This window comes from Streptopelia decaocto, assembly GCF_964273445.1.
Source record: "Streptopelia decaocto genome assembly, chromosome: 25".
Classification (NCBI taxonomy): Eukaryota; Metazoa; Chordata; class Aves; order Columbiformes; family Columbidae; genus Streptopelia; species Streptopelia decaocto.
The window spans coordinates 1,530,203-1,550,168 of record NC_138680.1 but is presented as its reverse complement, the minus strand read 5'-3'; the positions used below and the strand labels follow the sequence as shown (position 1 = coordinate 1,550,168).

Here is a 19,966-nt window from a genome sequence, read left to right as displayed (position 1 = left end):
GGGCAGACCCGTCACCCTCCCGTGGTCGCGGGGAATGCACTGAAGATGAAAAACCCTTTTTGCATCAGTCAGGAATTTGCGGGCAGGTTTTGTGTCACACCATAAGGAGCAGGAGGGATCTTCGCAGCCAAGAAACTGCTTCTTTTTCTTGCAGAAATGGTAAATGTGTATTATTCCCCTCGAATGATACACGTTGCCTTCAGGGTTGCAGCAGCAAAATGCCTGTGAGCGCCCACACATCCCAATACCGGAGACAGTGAGGATTTGGTTACTGATGGCAGGCGGCTCCAACCTGGCAAAACCAGGCTCTGTAGTAGGGAAAAATGGGGGAAACCCCATGGAAATGGGGCACATGCTGCTGCTGGAAGGGAAATTTGACTATTTTATATATAGGAGTGACTGTGATCCTTAATTTCCTATATATTCCCCTCCTCCTGCGATGCACCTTTCCACCAGTATCTCTCTGCACGGAGATTTTGGGACAAGATTAATTAGGTTTTCCCCACCATTTAATATCTATCACCTTAAACATTTTCCTCAAAACCTCCATTTTTAACCCCAAGATCCTAAATAGCCCCCCAAATCCCTCTTTCTCCACTGGGCGCTTTCCATATAGAAGTGAATTGGAATCATCTCATCTCCAGCCGATGGTAAATCTCTGCTTTTCCCCTTCCCGACAGTGTCACCGGCCGCCGAACGTCTCCGCTACATCTTGGGGGAAGACGATGAGCCTCCCAACCCCACGTTGTTCACCGAGATGGACACGCTGCAGCACGATGGCGACGAGATGGAGTGGAAAGAATCGGCCAGGTGAGCATCGGGGAGATGCTTTGGGTTGATGCTTTGGGCATCCTGGGGTGGGTTAGAAGGGGGTGGTCAGTAGGTCAGAGAGGTTCTCCTGCCCCTCTGCTCTGCCCTGGGGAGACCACACCTGGAATCTTGTGTCCAGTTGTGGCCCCTCAGTTCCAGCAGGACAGGGAACTGCTGCAGAGAGTCCAGCGCAGGGCAACAAAGATGCTGAAGGGAGTGGAGCATCTCCCGGGTGAGGAAAGGCTGAGGGAGCTGGGGCTCTGGAGCTGGACAAGAGGAGACTGAGGGGGGACTCATTCATGTTTCCAGATATCTAAAGGGGGAATGTCAGGAGGGTGGAGCCAGGCTCTTCTCGGTGACAACCAGTGATAGGACAAGGGGTAATGGGTTCAAACTGAAACAGAAGAGGTTCCACTTAAATTTGAGAAGAAACTTCTTCATGGTGAGGGTGGCAGAGCCTGGCCCAGGCTGCCCAGGGGGTTGTGGAGTCTCCTTCTGTGCAGACATTCCAACCCGCCTGGACACCTTCCTGTGTAACCTCATCTGGGTGTTCCTGCTCCATGGGGGGATTGCACTGGATGAGCTTTCCAGGGCCCTTCCAATCCCTGACATTCTGGGATTCTGTAAAAATGTGAAAATGTGTCGTGTAAAACCCCCCCTGGGTGAAACAGGGTCAGGGAATGAGTGTCGCTTTTAATGGGATTAAAAAAGCCGCATCTGAATTAAGGAAATGCAGAAAAAATGGGGTTTTTGGGGGTGTTTTGTCCAGCAGCTGCAGCAGAAGGAACGGAGGTAAATTTATCTTTTCCCATCTTTTCGCTTTTGCAGCGTGAGAGCAAAACCCTTCAGGAAGTGCTGGGAGGGTGAAAAAAATGGGGTAACATGCTGGGAAACTGGAGAATTAGAGCAGAGAGCTGGGAAATGAGAATAAGAATAAGAATAAGAATAAGAATAAGAATAAGAATAAGAATAAGAATAAGAATAAGAATAAGAATAAGAATAAGAATAAGAATAAGAATAAGAATAATACCCCACCCACTATATCTTTGATAAGAACTATTAGAGGAGTCGCAAGTGGCGTTCGCTTTATTGAAATAGGAGTTTATCCAAGGCGAAAAATCCCAAATCCAAGTGGAATTTTCTCTTCCTACCCTCAGCTGTGTAAGGTTTGGGGGATTTGGGGAGGGAATCGGGGCTGCTGATGGTACTGTCCCATCTCTTGGGCTGATTTTTGGCATCACCCAAAATTTGGAAAACCGTGGAGCATCCTCCTGGCTCCTAGCCCTGCTCAAATGCAGAGATGCTTTTGCTAAAATTCTTTAGTCCCCCACCCATTTTGCATGTATTTACCACTCCCCAAAAGGCTTGGAAGTCAAAAAATCAGCATTTGCATTGGAATTTTCACCAGGGAGGGCTTGAGATGGAGGTTTCTAAATTCCCCCCGGGAGGATGGAGGTTTCACAAGTCCCGGATTTCCACTCTTGCTTGAGCCGCTGCTCTCGCTGGGACCAGTGTTACCTGCGCCTAAATCCCCAATAAATGGAAATACATGGAGATAAAGAAGCCGATCGCAGCGGGGAGACGGGGTTTTGCTGCAGCCGTGGCCAAAGCATCACGGGACGCTGGCAACACGCCCCGAGTCCTGCACGCCCACCCACACGCATGTTAATAACCCACTTTCGACAGGAAAATGGGGTAAAAAGAAAGGAAAAGAGACCTAATCGGCTTTGGGCGAGCACCGCCGGGGCTGAACGGGCGCTACGGCGGGAAGCTTGAATTGCCCCCCAATAAAAGCGATGTTTGAAAGGATGGAGAAGGGGTTTCTGCAAAAATAGCAGGTTGGGGAGCTTTGGAGTGATGTGCACAAGGGGCACTGGATGCTCTGGGCTTTTGTCCCAAGCACAGACCATTTTTTCAATAGGAACACACAGGGTTTTCTCTTTGCAGTTGCGTTTTAATGCACATACAATCCTGTGTTGTCCCCACTCTTCTCCTACAGCATTTGGGAGCCATCAGCTATTTCCAAAAACCTCCTACGTCCTTTCCGTCTGTGCCCAAATCCCAGTTGTACCAGTTAAAAGTTGCAAGGTTAAGCCTTGCGAGGGCTAATCCACGGAGCAAAGGAAAAGCAGCTTTCTGCCCCAAATGGGCGTCTGGGCGAGAGCTGCTGGGCCCCGTTCATTCGCTCTCAAGTCTTTGGTTTGTACAATTAAGGAACGGAGGAGGAAGAGCTGATTTCCAAGGGCTCACGAACCCGCTCATCTCCCACCAGGGGAGTGAAGCAACCAGGTTGAAACCTGAGGCATTAAAATTATGGGGTTTTGCTGATTTTTTGCTTTCCTGCGTGCACGGTTGGCCCATGTAGGTCCTGGTTAATGCAAGTTCAAACCTCCCAAATCTCACAGGAGCTGTTTGAAGATGGTAAAAATCTTCAGGGTTATGTTCCGTGGTGGAGCCGAGATGTTTTGCAACTTTGCCTAATGATATTCCTTGATTTCTCCATTCCTGTCCTCAATAACAAACCAAAACTTTGCAGGATGAATTAATTCATGTTGCAGAAGGGAAACACCGCAGGAAAAGCCATTTTCTCATTCTCTGTGCCCGTCCCCACGGCTGCCGTTCTCATTGCAGGTGGATTAAGTTTGAAGAGAAGGTGGAGGAAGGCGGGGAGAGGTGGAGCAAGCCCCATGTGTCCACGTTGTCCTTGCACAGCCTGTTTGAGCTGCGGACGTGTCTACAGACGGGAACGGTGCTCCTGGACTTAGACGGCTACTCTTTGCCCCAAATCATAGGTATGAGTGGGTATCGGTGGTTTCAGGTGGATTTTTCCCCGTGTGCTGGGAACTGATTTAAATACATTTCCTTGCTGCGTGCAAATAAAAACCAACTTGCACGGGAATAAACAAAATCAGGAGTTGAGAACCATCAATTCGGTTCAATAAAAGTTGTCTTGAGCTCTTTGGGTTTGTGGTGGGACAACTCATGCGTCTCTCTTGTTGGGTGCTTGCAGATGATGTTATTGAGAAGCAGATTGAGGACGGGCTGCTCAAGCCAGAGCTGCGGGACAAGATAAGCTACGTGCTCCTCAGGAAGCACCGGCACCAAACCAAGAAGCCAATCCACCGGTCCTTGGCCGACATCGGCAAGTCCGTCTCCTCCAACACGAGTGAGTCCTTGGGGTCCAACCTGCGCCTGGTTGCGTCCGTGAGTCTTTGGTGAAAAAGCCTGTGGGGAGGAAAGTCTGAGGAGAAGGAAATGGGGAAACTCAACCATTTGGGGTTTTTTACTGCATTGAGAAAGATCCTAAAAGCTTCTGCCACTGGTGGCTTTAAGGGTGAGGGGTCATTGGGAGCTGGAAGCCAAGGAGATGCCTCCTGAGATGGACACGGTCATTTTATATTTCAGTACTTAAAAGAGGCCAATAAGAAAGATGGGTATGGGCTTTTTAGCAGGCTCTGAGCTGGATGAAGACGTCCCTGCTCATGGCCTAGATTATCTTTGAAGGTCCCTTCAACCCAAACCATTCTGTGATGGACAAGAAGGTTGTGTGAGGGACACCAGCGGTCGCTTGGCCCAGGGGTTTCCTGGCAGAGCAGCCCACAGACAAATCCAGTCTGCTCCGTGGTTGAACCTGCCTATTTTTGAGCCATTATAAAAGGGGATTTGTTTGTTTTCACACTAGATTATTTACTTAGCTTTAAATGGAGGTCATTTGGTGGAGCCTGAGATTTGCCGGCCTTTGGCTGCTCCTCGGGTAGCCAGAACAGCAGCGCCCAGGCTCCAAATGCACACGGGAGAGCCCGTCAATGAGAAATATTCCCACCCCATGGGCATCCCCATGTTTCAAAGCAGCCACCATCCGTATCAGTGAACTCGATATTTGAGCTAATTTCTGCCCAGAAGCTCTCAAAAAAAACGACGATTTGGAAACATTGCGGTTAGTCCTGGTAGATGTGGAAAATAGGGACATCTTTTGTGTTTCTGTTTCCTTGCTGACACGATGGCATCACTTTGAACATGCGAATAGGGACATCGAGGACAAGAAAGTCACTGGCAGGAGCAAAAGGGTCCCTCACGTTTCTTATTCCAATGGCAACTCCGTGATGTTGGAATACATACCGACAGCACACTGAAAATAGGGACATGCCCAGTGGGAATTGCATCATTATTTTTAGTGGGTTTAACAAAAAAGGGGATAGATGCTGCGGTTGCAGAGCAGCTCAACAAAACTGATCCAGATGGGGTTTTTTTCCCCCAAGGAAAACACAGTTTTGGGAATTCAGAAGTTTTTTTGAGATGCTTAATGCAGAAAACACCTGGGGGAAAAGGGGAATCTTGCTGGCGAAGTAATTCAGCTTAAACATCTGAGATAAAAAACGGATGTGCTGGGTAGTAGATTTTCAGCCCGGCATCTCACCGTCAGCATCACCCAAGGGTTCCCTGGGCACCTGCATCTCTTTTAACGCTTTATTTCCCCGCAGCGCGCAGCCCCGTCCGGAGCCCGGCCGCCGGCGCCGCCTTCCACCGCTCCACCGAGGACCTGCGGATGCGCCAGAGCGCCAGCTACGGCCGCCTGCGTAAGCCGGGGGTGGCGATAGGCCAAAACTCTCCTAAAATCAGGGAAAAACAATAAAAAATCAAATTGTAGCGAGAGCAGGCGATCGCAATTACAAGGGGTCCCGCTGCTGTCATGGTTGAGACCGACGAATGACATAGACCAAGTTCTTCCAGGATGAAAGTAGTAGATGCCATTTATCGCCACAAGTGCGTTTTTATACAGTTTTACCAATTCATGTGTCTTTTCACTATTGGTTGCAAGTTACAGCAGTAACATTTCATTGGCTAATTTTGCTATCATCAATGTTACTCTTCTACTCCCTTCTCTCTCACGGGTACACCTTAATATCTCCAGATACTCTTTACTCCCATCTTTCTCACGGGTAGGCTTTAATATCTTCAAGGCTAATTTCTGTTCCCATGCCCTCCGTCAGCGAATCCACGAACCCACCGTAGTCCCCCCCACACCACAGCCGTCGATGAGATGTGGTTTGTGTAACCTCAGCATGACAGTCATCAGAAAAACATCGTAATTTTGGCTTTTCATCTCATTTGCGAGAATAAATAATTCTTATTTCTTTGCGCTGAAGTCCTTTCCTTGTGCGTGGGGCTGAAATTCGGGGTGGATTTCTCACCTTCTCTCTCTTATCTCCGTCAGGTCACGCGCAGAGTCGGAGCATGAACGATATCTCGGACACTCCGAGCACCGACCAGGTAATTGCCCCCAAAAACATGGGCACGATGCTGTGAGGAGAATCTGCGACACGATGGGACGGGGGCTGCGTGATCGATAACTGCGCAGATTCTTAATTAGGGAGATTAATACACGTATCGATCCCCGCTAACTCATGAGGAAGCTGTCCCAGAAATAATACCTGTGTTTGCAAGCTGAACGCAGAATTTCGGACCTGCGAGGGTGCTGATGTGGTTGTGATCCGTAGAGGGGAGAAAAATATTCCTTAAAATCTTTAGAAAGATGCTTGTAGGAGTGCAGGGATCCTAAAAGAGCCCTTGCTTGACTGGGTCTGCAAACATGAATACAACCCTTGAGAAAATAGTCTGTAAATAGAGGCACGTTCTGTAAAAAGAGGCAGGTTTTGTTCCTCCATCCCTTCGTACCATGATTTCAGCATAAACCTGAGGGAAAATTAAACACAACGTGGGTTCATACGGAATAAGAAATTGGCTTTCCCCAGGGACGTCCTTGCTGAGCTGACGTGTTGTGATGGAATTTAGGGGGAAGCGAAGGATGGAAATTCAGGTGATACTCCAGGACACCTTCCTCAATCAGAGCCGCAATAAAGCAAATCAACTCCACGCTAACGAACCCCAAATATCAGCCTCCAGCGGTGGGGTGCGGAGGGTTAATCCCAAAATATGCAAAGCATTTAGGTTTAATCACCCTATTAGACCCACTACAAAGGGACTTTTTAAGTGTTACTTGAAGCTTAGTGGTCACCGTTAACTCCTGCTCTTGCTTAGTCCAAGCTGCATTGGAGGAGTTGATTTATTATTATTTTTTCTTTCTTTTTTTTCCATTTGGGTTTAAAAGATTAGAAAGGGGAGAGCTCACTGCCCGGCTCACATGCCTCCCCTCATGCTGGCGTATAGATTATAATAACACCCTGCTCGGGTCGGTATTGAACCCTTGCAGACTAATAATGAAAGAGCTGCAGGGGAGAAGAGACCCGGGGAATAAATCTATGAACCGAGGTCTCCTACTTCCATTATTTATTGCTGCTCTGAGGATCAGATTGGGGGAAAAAAAGGGCCACAAAAACATCCCCTGTGCACAGCACCGAGTGGTGTTTTTGCATTATAGAGGGTCTGGGGGGAATTGCAAAAACACTCCCTGGCTTGCTCCAGGATCCCTTGCTGGTTTATTCTTGAATATGGCTCTCGAATCCCTACCTCTGGGAGTCCTGAGACCACCAGAGATGAAGAGTTTGAGGCTGCGGCTGCGTTCAGGGTGTGTAAAAGAGGCGGAAAAGCCAAATTTCAGCAACCACGCCCTTCCCCACCCTGGTCTTTCCAACAGCTGAAGAACAAGTTCATCAAGAAGATCCCCAAGGATGCAGAGGCCTCCAACGTGCTGGTGGGAGAAGTGGAATTCCTGGAGAAGCCCTTTGTGGCTTTCGTGCGGCTCCTCCAGGCGACGATGCTGGGAGGGGTGACGGAGGTGCCCGTCCCCACCAGGTGAGCGCGATTCCTTGGGGCCCGAAGCACCGAGCGCTCTCAGGACATGAATTCTGGTGGTCAGAGGATGCTGACACAGCGTCTTTCCCTTCCCAGGTTCCTCTTTATTCTCCTCGGTCCTGCGGGAAAAGCCAAATCCTACAATGAGATCGGCAGAGCCATTGCAACCCTCATGGTGGATGATGTGAGTAGATCCCAGACGCAACCCATGCCAGGAACCCCTTTGCTCAGAGCTGAGGGGGAAAAAAAAGCCATTTTCATCCCATCACCCAACCGAATGAGCTTGAAAATCCCATAATGACACGGGACACGCGTGTGCTCCCTGGCTGACACCTCTTCTCCCTCCAGCTCTTCAGCGACGTTGCCTACAAAGCCCGGGACAGAGAAGACCTGATCGCTGGCATCGACGAGTTCCTGGATGAAGTCATCGTCCTGCCGCCCGGCGAGTGGGACCCCAACATTAGGATCGAACCACCCAAAAAAGTGCCCTCGGCTGAGAAGAGGTGGGTGGGAGCCATGGGGCAGGTTTGGAGGTGCTGGAGCAGGACAGCAGCTTTGCTGCTCTTCATCCTTAGAAAGAATCTGCAGATCTTCCAGAAATGCTGCTTCTTCCACAGTTTTTCCCCCGAAACCAGCTCAGAGCCATTTCCACTCTGCCAAACCTGCATTACCACCCTGGGTTTAGCAAATCCAGCTCTTGATCTTTCCAAATTCTCCCCAAACCCAAGCTCTAGCACAGGTGGAAAGCTGCACCATGGCTTTGGTCGTGGTCCCTGTGTCAGGACAGGCTCACTGAGGCAGATGCCGTGGCCAATGCCGGTGTTTTTCCCACAGAAAATCGGTTTTCTCGTTGAACGAGGTTGGGCAGATGAACGGCACGGCCGGTGGGGCAGGTGCCGGGGGCGGTGGAGGCGGCAGCGAGGATGGAGAGATGCCCGAAGTTCATGAAATTGGGGAAGAACTCGCGTGGACCGGCAGGTGAGCGAACACCCCACCACCCAAGAGACTTCAGCACCCATTGGCATCTCCTGCTGGTTCACCCATGATCTCCTGGGGCTCAGGGGGGTGAAATCCTTTTGGGCGCAGGCACTGTGTCTGTTTTGGTGGAAGGCCCATGTGTCTGGTCCTGAAACCAAATAATTTTATCCTAAAAACAAATAATACATAAGTCGGGGGGATAGGACTGAAAGACATAAGGTAGCAAATCAAAAAGTTGCGCCAGGGGAGGTTGAGGTTGGATGTGGGAACAATTTCTTCCCCAAAGGGCTGTGGGGCATTGGAACAGGCTGCCCAGGGCAGTGCTGGAGTCACCATCCCTGGAGGGTTGGACAGACAGACATGAGGTTCTCAGGACATGGGACAGTCCCAGGAGTGGGTTATGGTTGGGCTCGAGGGGCTTTTCCAACTTTCTCTGGTTCTATCTGGTCCTTTTGTGGTGTGTCCCTAGGTTTTGCGGTGGCCTCTATTTGGATATCAAGAGGAAGCTGCCCTGGTTCCCCAGCGATTTCTATGAAGCTTTTCATATCCAGTCCATCTCCGCCATCCTCTTCATCTACCTGGGCTGCATCACCAACGCCATCACCTTTGGGGGCTTGCTTGGGGACGCTACGGACAACTACCAGGTGGAGTCCTTGGGGACAGCAAGCAGGGATGGGACGGGTTTTACACCCCTTTGCCATGCCCAGCTTTAGCGCTGGGGACAGAAATGAATTACTAGATGGGACTGGCAGTCCTGGAACACTTGTAGGATGGGAAAACCCACCACAGTGAAAGTGCCAGGAGCAAGAGGACGTTGTCCCAACCATCCTTTACTGGTCCAAGCAGAGGCAAAATTGCTATAAGCTACCTGATTAATTTCTATAGAAGGAATACAATTTATTATTAAAATGACATAATCAGTCATTTTTAGTTCAAGTATTTTATAGCCAACTACATTTTCAAAGAAGAATTTTTCGTTAGTTTATTTCCGTACACGTTTTAGAATCCTCATATTAAAACAAACAGAAACAAAAACTATTTCCGGGACTATTTTAGTCTCTTAGCAAATATGAAAAGAGAAAAATAGCTCAAACTGACAACAAATTTAATCGTTCTGGGAAACTTTCCATTTTGGCAGAATTAGGTTTACAGTGTGACATGATGATTTTAAAGGTCTTTTCCAACCTAAATGAGTCTGTGATTCTATCCGGGGTGTCCATGGGGATGTGTCACCATAACGCTGGGTTGGATCCATCCCCAGGGCGTCATGGAGAGCTTCCTGGGCACGGCCATGGCCGGCTCCATGTTCTGCCTCTTCGCCGGGCAACCGCTCATCATCCTCAGCAGCACTGGCCCCATCCTCATCTTCGAGAAGCTGCTCTTCGACTTCAGCAAGTAGGTGCTGGGTGATGTACGGGAGAGAAGGGAAGGGGCTGGAGCACAAGTGTGATGGGAGCAGCTGAGAGACCTGGAACACGAGGAGGGGAACTGGCCTCAAGTTGCACCAGGGGAGGTTGAGGTTGGATTTAGGAACAATTTCTTCCCCAAAGGGCTGTGGGGCATTGGAACAGGCTGCCCAGGGCAGTGCTGGAGTCACCATCCCTGGAGGGTTGGACAGACGGACATGAGGTTCTCAGGACATGGGGCAGTGCCAGGGGTGGGGAAACGGGTGGACTCGACCTTAAAGGTCTTTTCCAACCAAAATTACTCCCTGGGGGTACCAGAACTCATCGCAGGGTAACAAACATGCTGAAGGGAGTGGAGCATCTCCTGTGTGAAGAAAGGCTGAGGGAGCTGGGCCTCTTGAGCTTGGAGGAGACCAAGGGGTGACCTTATCCATGTTTACAGATATCTAAAGGGGGAGTGTCAGGAGGATGGAGCCAGGCTCTTCTCGGTGACAACCAGTGATAGGACAAGGGGTAATGGGTTCAAACTGGAACACAGGAGGTTCCACTTAAATTTGAGAAGAAACTTCTTCTCAGTGAGGGTGGCAGAGCCTGGCCCAGGCTGCCCAGGGGGTTGTGGAGTCTCCTTCTGTGCAGACATTCCAACCCGCCTGGACACCTTCCTGTGTAACCTCAGCTGGGTGTTCCTGCTCCATGGGGGGATTGCACTGGATGAGCTTTCCAGGGCCCTTCCAACCCCTGACATTGTGTGATTCTGTGATACTCTTCTGGGCTGTTCTCCAGCCCACAATGTGCTCTCACGAGGCCGCTCTCACCTTGTCTCCACTTTCAGAGGCAACGGCATCGACTACATGGAGTTCCGCCTCTGGATCGGATTGCACTCTGCTCTACAGTGCCTTATCCTGGTGGCCACCGACGCCAGCTTCATTATAAAATACATCACCCGCTTCACGGAGGAAGGCTTCTCCACCCTCATCAGCTTCATCTTCATCTATGACGCCATCAAGAAGATGATCGGAGCCTTTAAGTACTACCCCATCAATTCGGATTTCAAGCCGGACTATGTGACCATGTACAAGTGCGAGTGCATCGCTCCCGACCCAGGTGAGTACGCATCTTTTTCGGAGCCGGATGGGGATGATGAAGGGGATTTGGGGGGTCCTGATCTGGATAAATCCCCCTGGATCTTTGGCCAAGGACATGGAAGGAGGCAGCGTAGGGTGGAGAGACCTTGTCCTCCTCCAAGGGTGGTTTTTGGGTGAGAAGTGCAGCCTTGTCCCCTGTGGATGAGCTCGTCGGGACACGATGAACGGTGCCAAGAGCCTCAAGCAGCCTGGAGCAGCCAGATGGATGGAAAACAAAGGAAATATGAAGAAAAAAAAAGACATTTTAGATCATTAATTCCAGCCTGTTGCTGATGGAAATTTATTCTCCAGAAAATACACCAAAGGGTTTTTTTCTTCCCTGGTGTCAGGGACACCCTGGGATGTCCTGGTTGGTGTCCAGACCTCCTTGGACTGTTTTTTTCTTCTCTTTTTTTACTCCTTTTCAAAAAGGAGAGGCCTTCAGGCTCTGAGCAGATGGTCTTTTGATGACTCCTCTGGTTTTGCTCTTGGATGAATGTACCAGATGATCCTTGGTCCAGAATCATGCGGCTCAGGTGCGCCCGTGTCCACCTGGACGGGAGTGAAGATCTTCAGTTTGGGTTTAATGCCAGCGACCGCCTGCTCTCAGATGAGCTGAATTTATTTAAAAAGTCTCAATTCTAACAATTTTAAAGAGTATCAGCTGCAGACAGAGGGAGCAGAGAGCTGTGGTGGTGAAGATGGTGAAGTTCTCCCCAGAAATAAAAGCATCCACGACCCGCCATGCAACGTATCCCCTTCGTTGCAAGAAGAGATCTGAGCTGCCGTGATGGAAGTTGCATTTATTGAGTTTAATTTTGTATTTTGCCTCGATTTCTCCATATCAACCACCCGCCGAGTGACCCAAAGGCAAAGCCTTTGGCCTCGAGGGACGTGTCCCCTTTTTCCAGGTCCCTGTTCTGAGCAAACCCCGGGCGGCCAAGAGACGTTTGCACCCCAAAAACCTTACAAAGCCTCTTGGCAACCCAGCCCCATCCCTCACTGTCCTGGGCACCCAAAGTGTCCGCGTTGGATTTTCCATTCCTCTAGATACTGAGAAATTGTGTTTATTCCCCCCTACATCCTTTTTTTTTTTAATATATTTTTTTAATTAGTTCTGATTTTTGATTATTATAACTGATTTGTCCCATATTTGTCTCTGCTGCACACATCAATTTGGGCTGATTTCAATCTCAAGTGAGTATCGCCTTCTAAATATTAAAAAACTATTTTAATATTTGATACTCTTCCCCCGTGAGGGTTTTGTTGTTATTTTTTTCCATGTATTTTATTTTCCATTCTTTCTGCTAAAAGGGTTTAAGTAGAGCCCTTAGGGGTCTTCTCTTAAAATACCACCAGTGGTATGTTACCCTTTAAGTCATAGAAATCACAAATAAGGCTGGTTTCTGGAAAAATTATGGAGGAAAAATAAGATAATAATAATTATAATGATGTTTTTAATGCTGGGTTTGCCAGCGCTGTTTCCCAGAGCCCCGTTTTGGTCTCTGCTTCTAACCCAGCGATCGCTTCTCCTGCATTAATCCTCAGCGCCGGGATGGGGCGGCCGAAATTCCCGCTCGGCGCACGAAGAGGATGGAGCAGAGGGGGGGGCAGAGCCCCCAGACCCTATTTAGGGGCACCTATGGGTGCTCCCGAAGCTGCGTCACCCGAAGAGCCGCGCGGAGCCGCTTTTTGCGCCGGAGGAGAAGGTGCCGGGGGCTAGAAAGCATTTATTTGATTTTTGCAGTGAGACGTAAAAGCACCCTTAAAATGATTTATTAAATACCAAAACAAGCCAAAAAACAAAGCGAATTGGGCACGATCGGGTGCTGCCTTTCCAAAAATAACAAGCTGCTTTTTTCCAGTCTTTTCCCCCCGTGGTTTTAAGCCGCGGGTGTCGGGATGCTCGACCGGCCTCCCGAGGAAAACCCTCTAAATTTTCCGAGCTGGGATGTTCCTAAACCTCCAACCCCCCCAGCCCCGCAGGGAGAAGCCGCCGAAGGAAAAGCCGCGTTCTCCACCGGCGCGTGGGATTAATCAGGGAGAAGTCGCTGCGGGGTTAGAAATTGCAGGTTTTTCTCCCCAAATCCCGCTCCGCGGGCTGAGCCGTGGTCTCTGTGGGTAAAACCCACCTGATTTTAACTACCGAAAGCTCCGGATGAGCCAAAAACCTCAATAACAACCTCCTTTTCCGCAGCCAACGCGACCTTGTTCGATGCTTCAGCTCCGGTGGCGCCCAACACCACTAATGTTTCTCTGGTAAGCGGCTTCACTTGTCCCCATATCCCCACTTTTTGCCCAAATTAACAGCAGTTCCAGGGTTTTTCTGTGGTTATGGGACTCCTGGAGGCAGCGGCTCTGGCAAAATACTCTTGTTCTTGCACGCTGCAATTCCTTAAAATACTAATTTTGCTGGTTTTAGCCAGGAAATACCGCTTCCCCTGCACACTGCAATTGCAGAAAATATTAATTTAGCCTTTTTTTACCAGGAAATACCCTTTTCCTTGCACGCTGCAATTCCTTAAAATACTCATTTTGCTTTATTTGGCCAGGAAATACCCTTTTTTCCTTGCATGCTGCAATTCCTTAACATTCAAATTTGGCTTATTTTGGCCAAGAAATACCCCTGTATTTGCATGCTGCAATTGCACCAAATGCTAATTTTGCTTGGTTTTGCTAGGAAATACCCTGTCTTTGCGCAATGCAATTGCTTAAAATCCTAATTTTGCTCTTTTTTGGGGTTTTCTCCCCAGTACAATACTATTAACCTCACAGCTCTGGACTGGACTCAGCTGAGTAAGAAGGAATGTCTCAAATATGGCGGCAGCTTAGTGGGGAAGTCCTGTAAATTCGTGCCCGACCTGGCCCTTATGTCCTTCATCCTCTTCTTCGGGACCTACTCCATGACCTTGACCCTGAAAAAATTCAAATTCAGCCGCTATTTCCCTACCAAGGTAAGAAAAGCACCGGTTTTACCCTTTTCTTTTCCAAAAAGTAGGAAAAATGGGACTTGTCATTTTTTTTTCTGGGTGCAAAGAGCTTCAGGAAAATAAATCTGTATTTCTAGGGCATTGCGAGAAATGAGGAGAATCCTCCCCAAACTTTTAGCCTCTTGCATGTTGAATAACCCATCACCTCACGATGCAAATGGGGTCAAAACTCTACATTTTTGGGGTGATACCCATATTATCCACGAGCTGGAAATCCCCAGGGAATGATTCCGAAGCGGGAACAAACCTCTGCGTCCCATTAATTAACCTCTCCATCCCATTAATTACCCCTTCCGCCCCCATTTCCTCGTCTTGCCTCCAGGTCAGGGCTTTCATTGCTGATTTTTCCAATGTCTTCTCCATCCTCCTGTTCTGCGCCGTGGACGCCTGTTTCGGACTGGACACCCCCAAACTGCACATCCCCAGCATCATCAAGGTTCGGATGCACCGGGGGGACCCCTCACATCTCCATCTCCTCTCTTTCCAGCTCCTCTTCAGTTTTTTGGGGAAAAATCGCAGCTCTTGCAGTGTTCTTCTTAAAATCTACTTTGTCTTTTCTGGGGGACTATTCTAACTCTGTCACTTTTCTTCCTTTTTTGTTTTCCTTTTATTTCGTTCTTTTTTTTCTCCTCCTTTTCTCTCTTGCTCCTGGCAGCTGCGTAAACTTATTAGCGATTTCTCTATCTTTATGTCCATACTAATGTTTGTGGGGCTGGATGTGCTTTTTGGACTCAACACCCCAAAGCTTCAAGTGCCTACTGATTTTAAGGTAAAAAATAAAGGCAATAAAATTCCTGCCAAAACTTTCTCTTCCCCCCCCATCCAGGGGGAATGTGGGGAGTCCCAATGAGCATCTGAGGATAATGTGGATGCTGGGGGTGGTTTGGGTACCAATGGGATTCAGGGATGGATATGGGATACGGGATGATGCTCAGAGGGTTCAAGGGTGACTTGGGGCTTGGGAATGTCACTTTTTGGCTTTTTCCCCCTCTCTGACCCATATCCAAACCCTTTTTCCCCCCCAGCCCACCCGCGTGGACCGAGGGTGGTTCGTGTTTCCCTTTGGGAAGAACCCGTGGTGGGTTTACCTGGCGAGCGCCCTGCCCGCCCTCCTCGTCACCATCCTCATCTTCATGGACCAGCAGATCACGGCCGTCATCGTCAACAGGAAGGAGCACAAGCTACGGGTAAGCTGGGATTGTCCCCCGCTCGGTGTAATTTTGGGGTGACAAAGCCTTTGGGGTGTTAAAATCACCCAGTTCTGTAGGGAGGGTGGTGCAGCGGGGTGATGTGGGGGGTGCACAGTGTGGGATGTGGGGTGCTTCAGGGTGATGTGGGGTGCAGTGTAGCAATGTGGGGTGCACTGTAGTCATACAGGATGCACCATTGCAATGTGCGATGCATCAGGGTGATCTAGGGTGCACCATAGCAATGCGGGGTGCTGCGTAGCAACGTGGGGTGCATCAGGGCCATGCAGGGTGCACCGTGGCGATGCAGGATGCACCGTGGGGTACACCAGGAGGGGAATCCCCACCTTGCAGAGCTCTGGGGCGAACACAAGAGCTTCACGAGCCGTGTCCCCCCGCCCCTGCCGGGTGCTGTGTTGCAGAAAGCCGCGGGCTACCACCTGGACCTCTTCTGGGTGGGCATCCTCATGGCCGTCTGCTCCTTCATGGGGCTGCCCTGGTACGTGGCGGCAACCGTCATCTCCATCGCCCACATCGACAGCCTCAAGATGGAGACAGAGACCAGCGCCCCGGGGGAGCAGCCCCAGTTCTTGGGGGTCAGGTGAGGAAGGCTCAGCCATGCTTGTCCTCGGAATGTGGGCGCAGTGGCGCGTTTGGCCAGCGCAGCCTTATCCCATTTCTCTCGCCGTTGCAGGGAGCAAAGAGTGACGGGAATCATCGTCTTCGTGCTGACGGGGATTTCCGTCTTCCTGGCCCCCATCCTGAAGGTAAAACATTCTCCTTTTCCCATCCTGTGGGTGTTTGGGGGATCTGCAAAGAAAAAGCTGGATTTTCCCCCAAATCTTGGTCCCCAAAGCTGCTGCCTTCCTCAGGGTAAGCGCTGTGTTCTTTCTGTGTCTGCAGTACATCCCCATGCCAGTGCTGTACGGCGTCTTTCTGTACATGGGCGTCGCGTCGCTGAATGGCATCCAGGTATGTGCTCCTCTTCCTCCTCCTCTTCCTCCTTAATGGCCGTGAAGGGATCCTACACCAGGGCAAAAAGGGGGATTTTCACCCCAAAATTTGCAGGCCTCCAATATTTCCAGCAGATATTCCAAACCCTCTGAGAAACATTTAAAAAGCACCAAGTTCCCCATTTTGGGGACTAAAAGAGGGTTTATCCATGCAGCCTGGGGACTGAGCCACGATTTAACCCCCGGCCTTCATCCCCCCGCAGTTCTGGGAGCGCTGCAAACTCTTCCTCATGCCAGCCAAGCACCAACCTGACTACGTCTTCCTCCGGCACGTGCCGCTGCGCCGCATCCACCTCTTCACGCTGGTGCAGATCATCTGCCTGGCCGTGCTCTGGATCCTCAAATCCACTGTGGCTGCCATCATCTTCCCCGTCATGGTGAGTCCATCCATCCACCGGGCTGATATTCCAACCTAGTTTAGATATTTTGGGGAATTAAAGACATTTTGGCTTGGTCCCGTGGTGTTCCCCAGGTTTTAAGGTGAGAGATGCTCTTGCAGATCCCACTTTTGCGTCTCCCCCCTCGTAGATTTTAGCCCTGATTCTGGTGAGGCGGCTCCTGGATTTTGTCTTCTCCCAACACGACCTGGCTTGGATTGACAACATCATTCCAGAGAAGGAGAAGAAGAAAGAGGATGACAAGAAAAAGAAGAAAAAAGGCAACAAAGGAGGCAGCAGCAGCGACGAGGAGGTGGGTGTGGGGTGCGTGGGGACGATGGGGACATCCCAGACCCACCGGGGAGGGAAATTCCCACCGAAACCTCCAGGTCGGTGGGTTTGGGATGAAGATTTTGTATTCCTGGAGGTGTTTGACTGCATACATAGGACAGGCTGATAAAGGGGCTTTAAGTGACACTGAGGGGCTGGCCGGAGGTTCTGAGGGATGCGCCGAGTGTCCTGAAAGCTGGAAAATTGTGGCAAAACCAGAATTCCTTAGGGAAAAGAGCCAAAATCCCCCCGGCGGAGGGTACAGCACCCATCGTACGGTGGCAAAGCATCATTAAACATCAGGGCTGCAGACCCTTCCCTGGGTTGAGAAGAGGAAGGCAAAGCCTCCTCCTCATGCACCCACCTCTGGAGGTTTTGGGTCCCTTTGGGTGCTGCGGGTGTTTTCAGAGGTGCCGCCTTCACCGAATTTCCCCGCTTTCTTCCCCCAGTTCCCACCTCCCTCAGTCATTAAGATCCCCATGGAGCCCCTGCCAACGCAGCCCCAAAATGGGGGTCCCCATTGCCTCAGCCGTAAGTAAAGAGCCCAGGACCCCCCTCTCGCATTCCCTCCTGCTTCCTTAACCCCCCACAATGGCACTAACCCCGCTCAGAACCGCAGCCCGGATCCCTCCTGCCGAAGCACAGAGGATTTGCCACATTTAAAGCATCTCTCAAGGACGCAGTGCTGCTAATAAATTCATTTTCCAGGTGGCTGGGAAGCCAGGATGCTCTTGGCTCTCCCCCTTGAGATGATGCTGATGGGGATTTTTAAAAGATATCTATATGTAAGAAGATTTTTCACATCTAAAAGTAAGGGGTGCAGAGATTTTTATCCCTGCCACAAAGAGATCTGTCAATTTGGCTCAACCTTCCACCCGAAGCATCGTACGCGAGCTGGTGCCAAACCAGCCCTGACCAAAATGTATAGAAAAGCAGAATAAATCAGGGTGAGTTTACTCCAGCTCGGCACCAGGTCGCATCGCGCTGCCAGCAGGTTTTAACGCCATAATTTGTTGATTCCGTGCTCTAATCACCCCCAAAATCAGCGTTTCGCGGGAGCTTTTCTCCTCCTCCTGCCGGCTGGAGGATGCTGGACCCAGTAGCAGGTTGGAGGCGGGGTGGGTGATTTTTGGGGGGGCTCCTTCCTCACCTGCGTGTCCCCCCAGGAAAGAGGTCCTCCACCTGGAGCTTTGCGTTCTGATTCCTCCCCGAACGGTTCAGACCTGGATCGCAGGTAAACGGCACCGAACGGGCCCCCAACACACACACTCCCCCTTCCTGGGGACATATTTTTGGGGTCACAAACCAATGCTCCCAGCTGAGCATCACTCCCTTGAACCCTTTGCCACCATCCTCGGACATTTCTGAATTCTTTCCGTATATTTTTGCAGCATTTTGGGTGCTTTTGTTTGCTGGTCCTGGCTTTTGCGGGGACAACATACCCCAAGAGGGTTGATAGCCCCAAAAATTTTAGGATGAGTTGCCTATGTAAATCCTGAAAACTTGGGATTATTCCCCACCTGCAGCCACTAATTCTGCAGTTTGTCCATAATAAATGCAAAATACCGTGGTTTTATGAATTTTTACCGGCGGTAGCATCATCTGGAGCCCTTTGCTGGGGTGGTTTTGGGATGCGGGTACCCAGGTTTGGATGCTCACTCCCTTTTCTCCTCCGCCTCCTCAGTATTACGCTTCACCTGAAGATTTCGTGCCCATCGTCTCCCGCGTTTAACTACTCCCGAAGCCCCATCTGCGCCGTGCCCCAGGTGAAGATAGAGATGGAGTCGGACTACGAGGACACCGACACCGACAAACCCCCTCGGGACATGGGCAGTGAGACCACGCTATAGTCCCGCACAGCCTTCCCCTGCCCTTTATATATATATATTGATATATATATATATTGATATATATATATAAAGATAAATTGAGCTTATTTTTCTATGTGAAACAGAGGAGACCGGTGGCCCCAGGGGGCTGTTGCTCCGGTAGTTTTTAGCATCACGACTTGTTGAATTTTCTCCCTTTTCTGCTGGGCGAAACGGGGCTGAAAAGGTGGAACTGGCGATTTTGGCCTCGGAGCCACTGCTGGGCCGGAGAAGTTGAAGTGGGTTTGGGCTGATGGGGATGGGGACCGCACCGGGGGGATGGATTTGAGGGGGGATTTTTGGGGTGAGGAGGAGGTTTGTGTGGCTCAGGTGGAACAAGATGCGTGTCCCCAGTCCCTAAAATCACAGCGCGGCTCTCAGGGAGTTTTGGTTTGTGAAGGGCATGGTGCATCGGCCTTTGTGTTGGCAAAAGGATGCTGGTCCGAGCCCGCGGTGACACATGAGGGACCCAGATCTGCTGGTCTGGAGCAACCCTCTCAAATCTATTTCTTTGACTCATTTTTGCTAGATGCATTATTTTATTTTTCTTTATTTCAAGCCTCACAGAGCCCCAACCCTTCCCCTCCCTGATATTTATACCAACCACACGGGGCTTTCCAGGACACCAGTTCAATATTGCAACCGGTCTGAACCTTTGCGTGGGACAGACCCCAGTTCTCTGTAAATAGTTGAGTCCGACAAAGACTTGAAGGCAGTTTTTCCTATTTATAGCAATTATTTTTTCTTCTGGTTCAAGTACAGCTCCTGGGGAAACGTGGCGAGCTAAATAACAGTATTACTCCCAAGCGTGAGCCACGTAGCTTGACGTTAACATTAACACCTTGAATGTGTCGTGTCTGTTTAGTAGCGTTTTGTACCGATCTCCTCTGCAGTAGCTGCAGCGTGGTCCAGGTAGGCTGCTGATTTTAATCAAACAGGTTAATTAGCTTGATCCGGTACATCAGCTCTACTCCCCCTGCCCCAGAAAGGCTTTGTGGACTCTGGTAGATGTTTCCTCGAGCGGAGCTGAATCCACTTTAGCTCATTTTGACTCAATTTGTCTAAGGTTCACCTGTGGTTTATACTTTTTCTATCTGCAAACAGTGGAGCATCTCAGATTTGCCACCTCC

General features: G+C 50.0%; 1 protein-coding gene across 1 annotated transcript; it reads left to right on the top strand.

Moving 5' to 3' along the window:
* The first annotated feature begins 742 nt into the window (after positions 1 to 742).
* SLC4A5 (solute carrier family 4 member 5) lies at positions 743 to 19,162 on the top strand. The gene is made up of 23 exons (XM_082072474.1): positions 743 to 810; positions 3,442 to 3,602; positions 3,821 to 3,976; positions 5,292 to 5,387; positions 6,026 to 6,081; positions 7,406 to 7,563; positions 7,660 to 7,747; positions 7,912 to 8,066; positions 8,398 to 8,541; positions 9,011 to 9,185; positions 9,803 to 9,936; positions 10,780 to 11,051; positions 13,269 to 13,330; positions 13,825 to 14,025; positions 14,384 to 14,497; positions 15,087 to 15,248; positions 15,671 to 15,849; positions 15,943 to 16,015; positions 16,152 to 16,220; positions 16,465 to 16,638; positions 16,790 to 16,951; positions 18,135 to 18,202; positions 18,653 to 19,162. The coding sequence occupies exons 1-23, from the start codon at positions 758 to 760 to the stop codon at positions 18,816 to 18,818; spliced, it is 3,078 nt and encodes a 1,025-aa protein (XP_081928600.1). The 5' UTR covers positions 743 to 757; the 3' UTR covers positions 18,819 to 19,162.
* Positions 19,163 to 19,966: the final 804 nt, after the last annotated feature.

Excerpts from the sequence above, each read along its gene's own strand:
- SLC4A5 (XM_082072474.1), top strand. The coding sequence starts at position 758 with ATGGACACGCTGCAGCACGATGGCGACGAGATGGAGTGGAAAGAATCG. Across the intron at positions 3,977-5,291 it reads GTCCGTCTCCTCCAACACGA|CGCGCAGCCCCGTCCGGAGC; the intron begins GTGAGTCCTTGG and ends ATTTCCCCGCAG. Across the intron at positions 5,388-6,025 it reads CGCCAGCTACGGCCGCCTGC|GTCACGCGCAGAGTCGGAGC; the intron begins GTAAGCCGGGGG and ends TATCTCCGTCAG.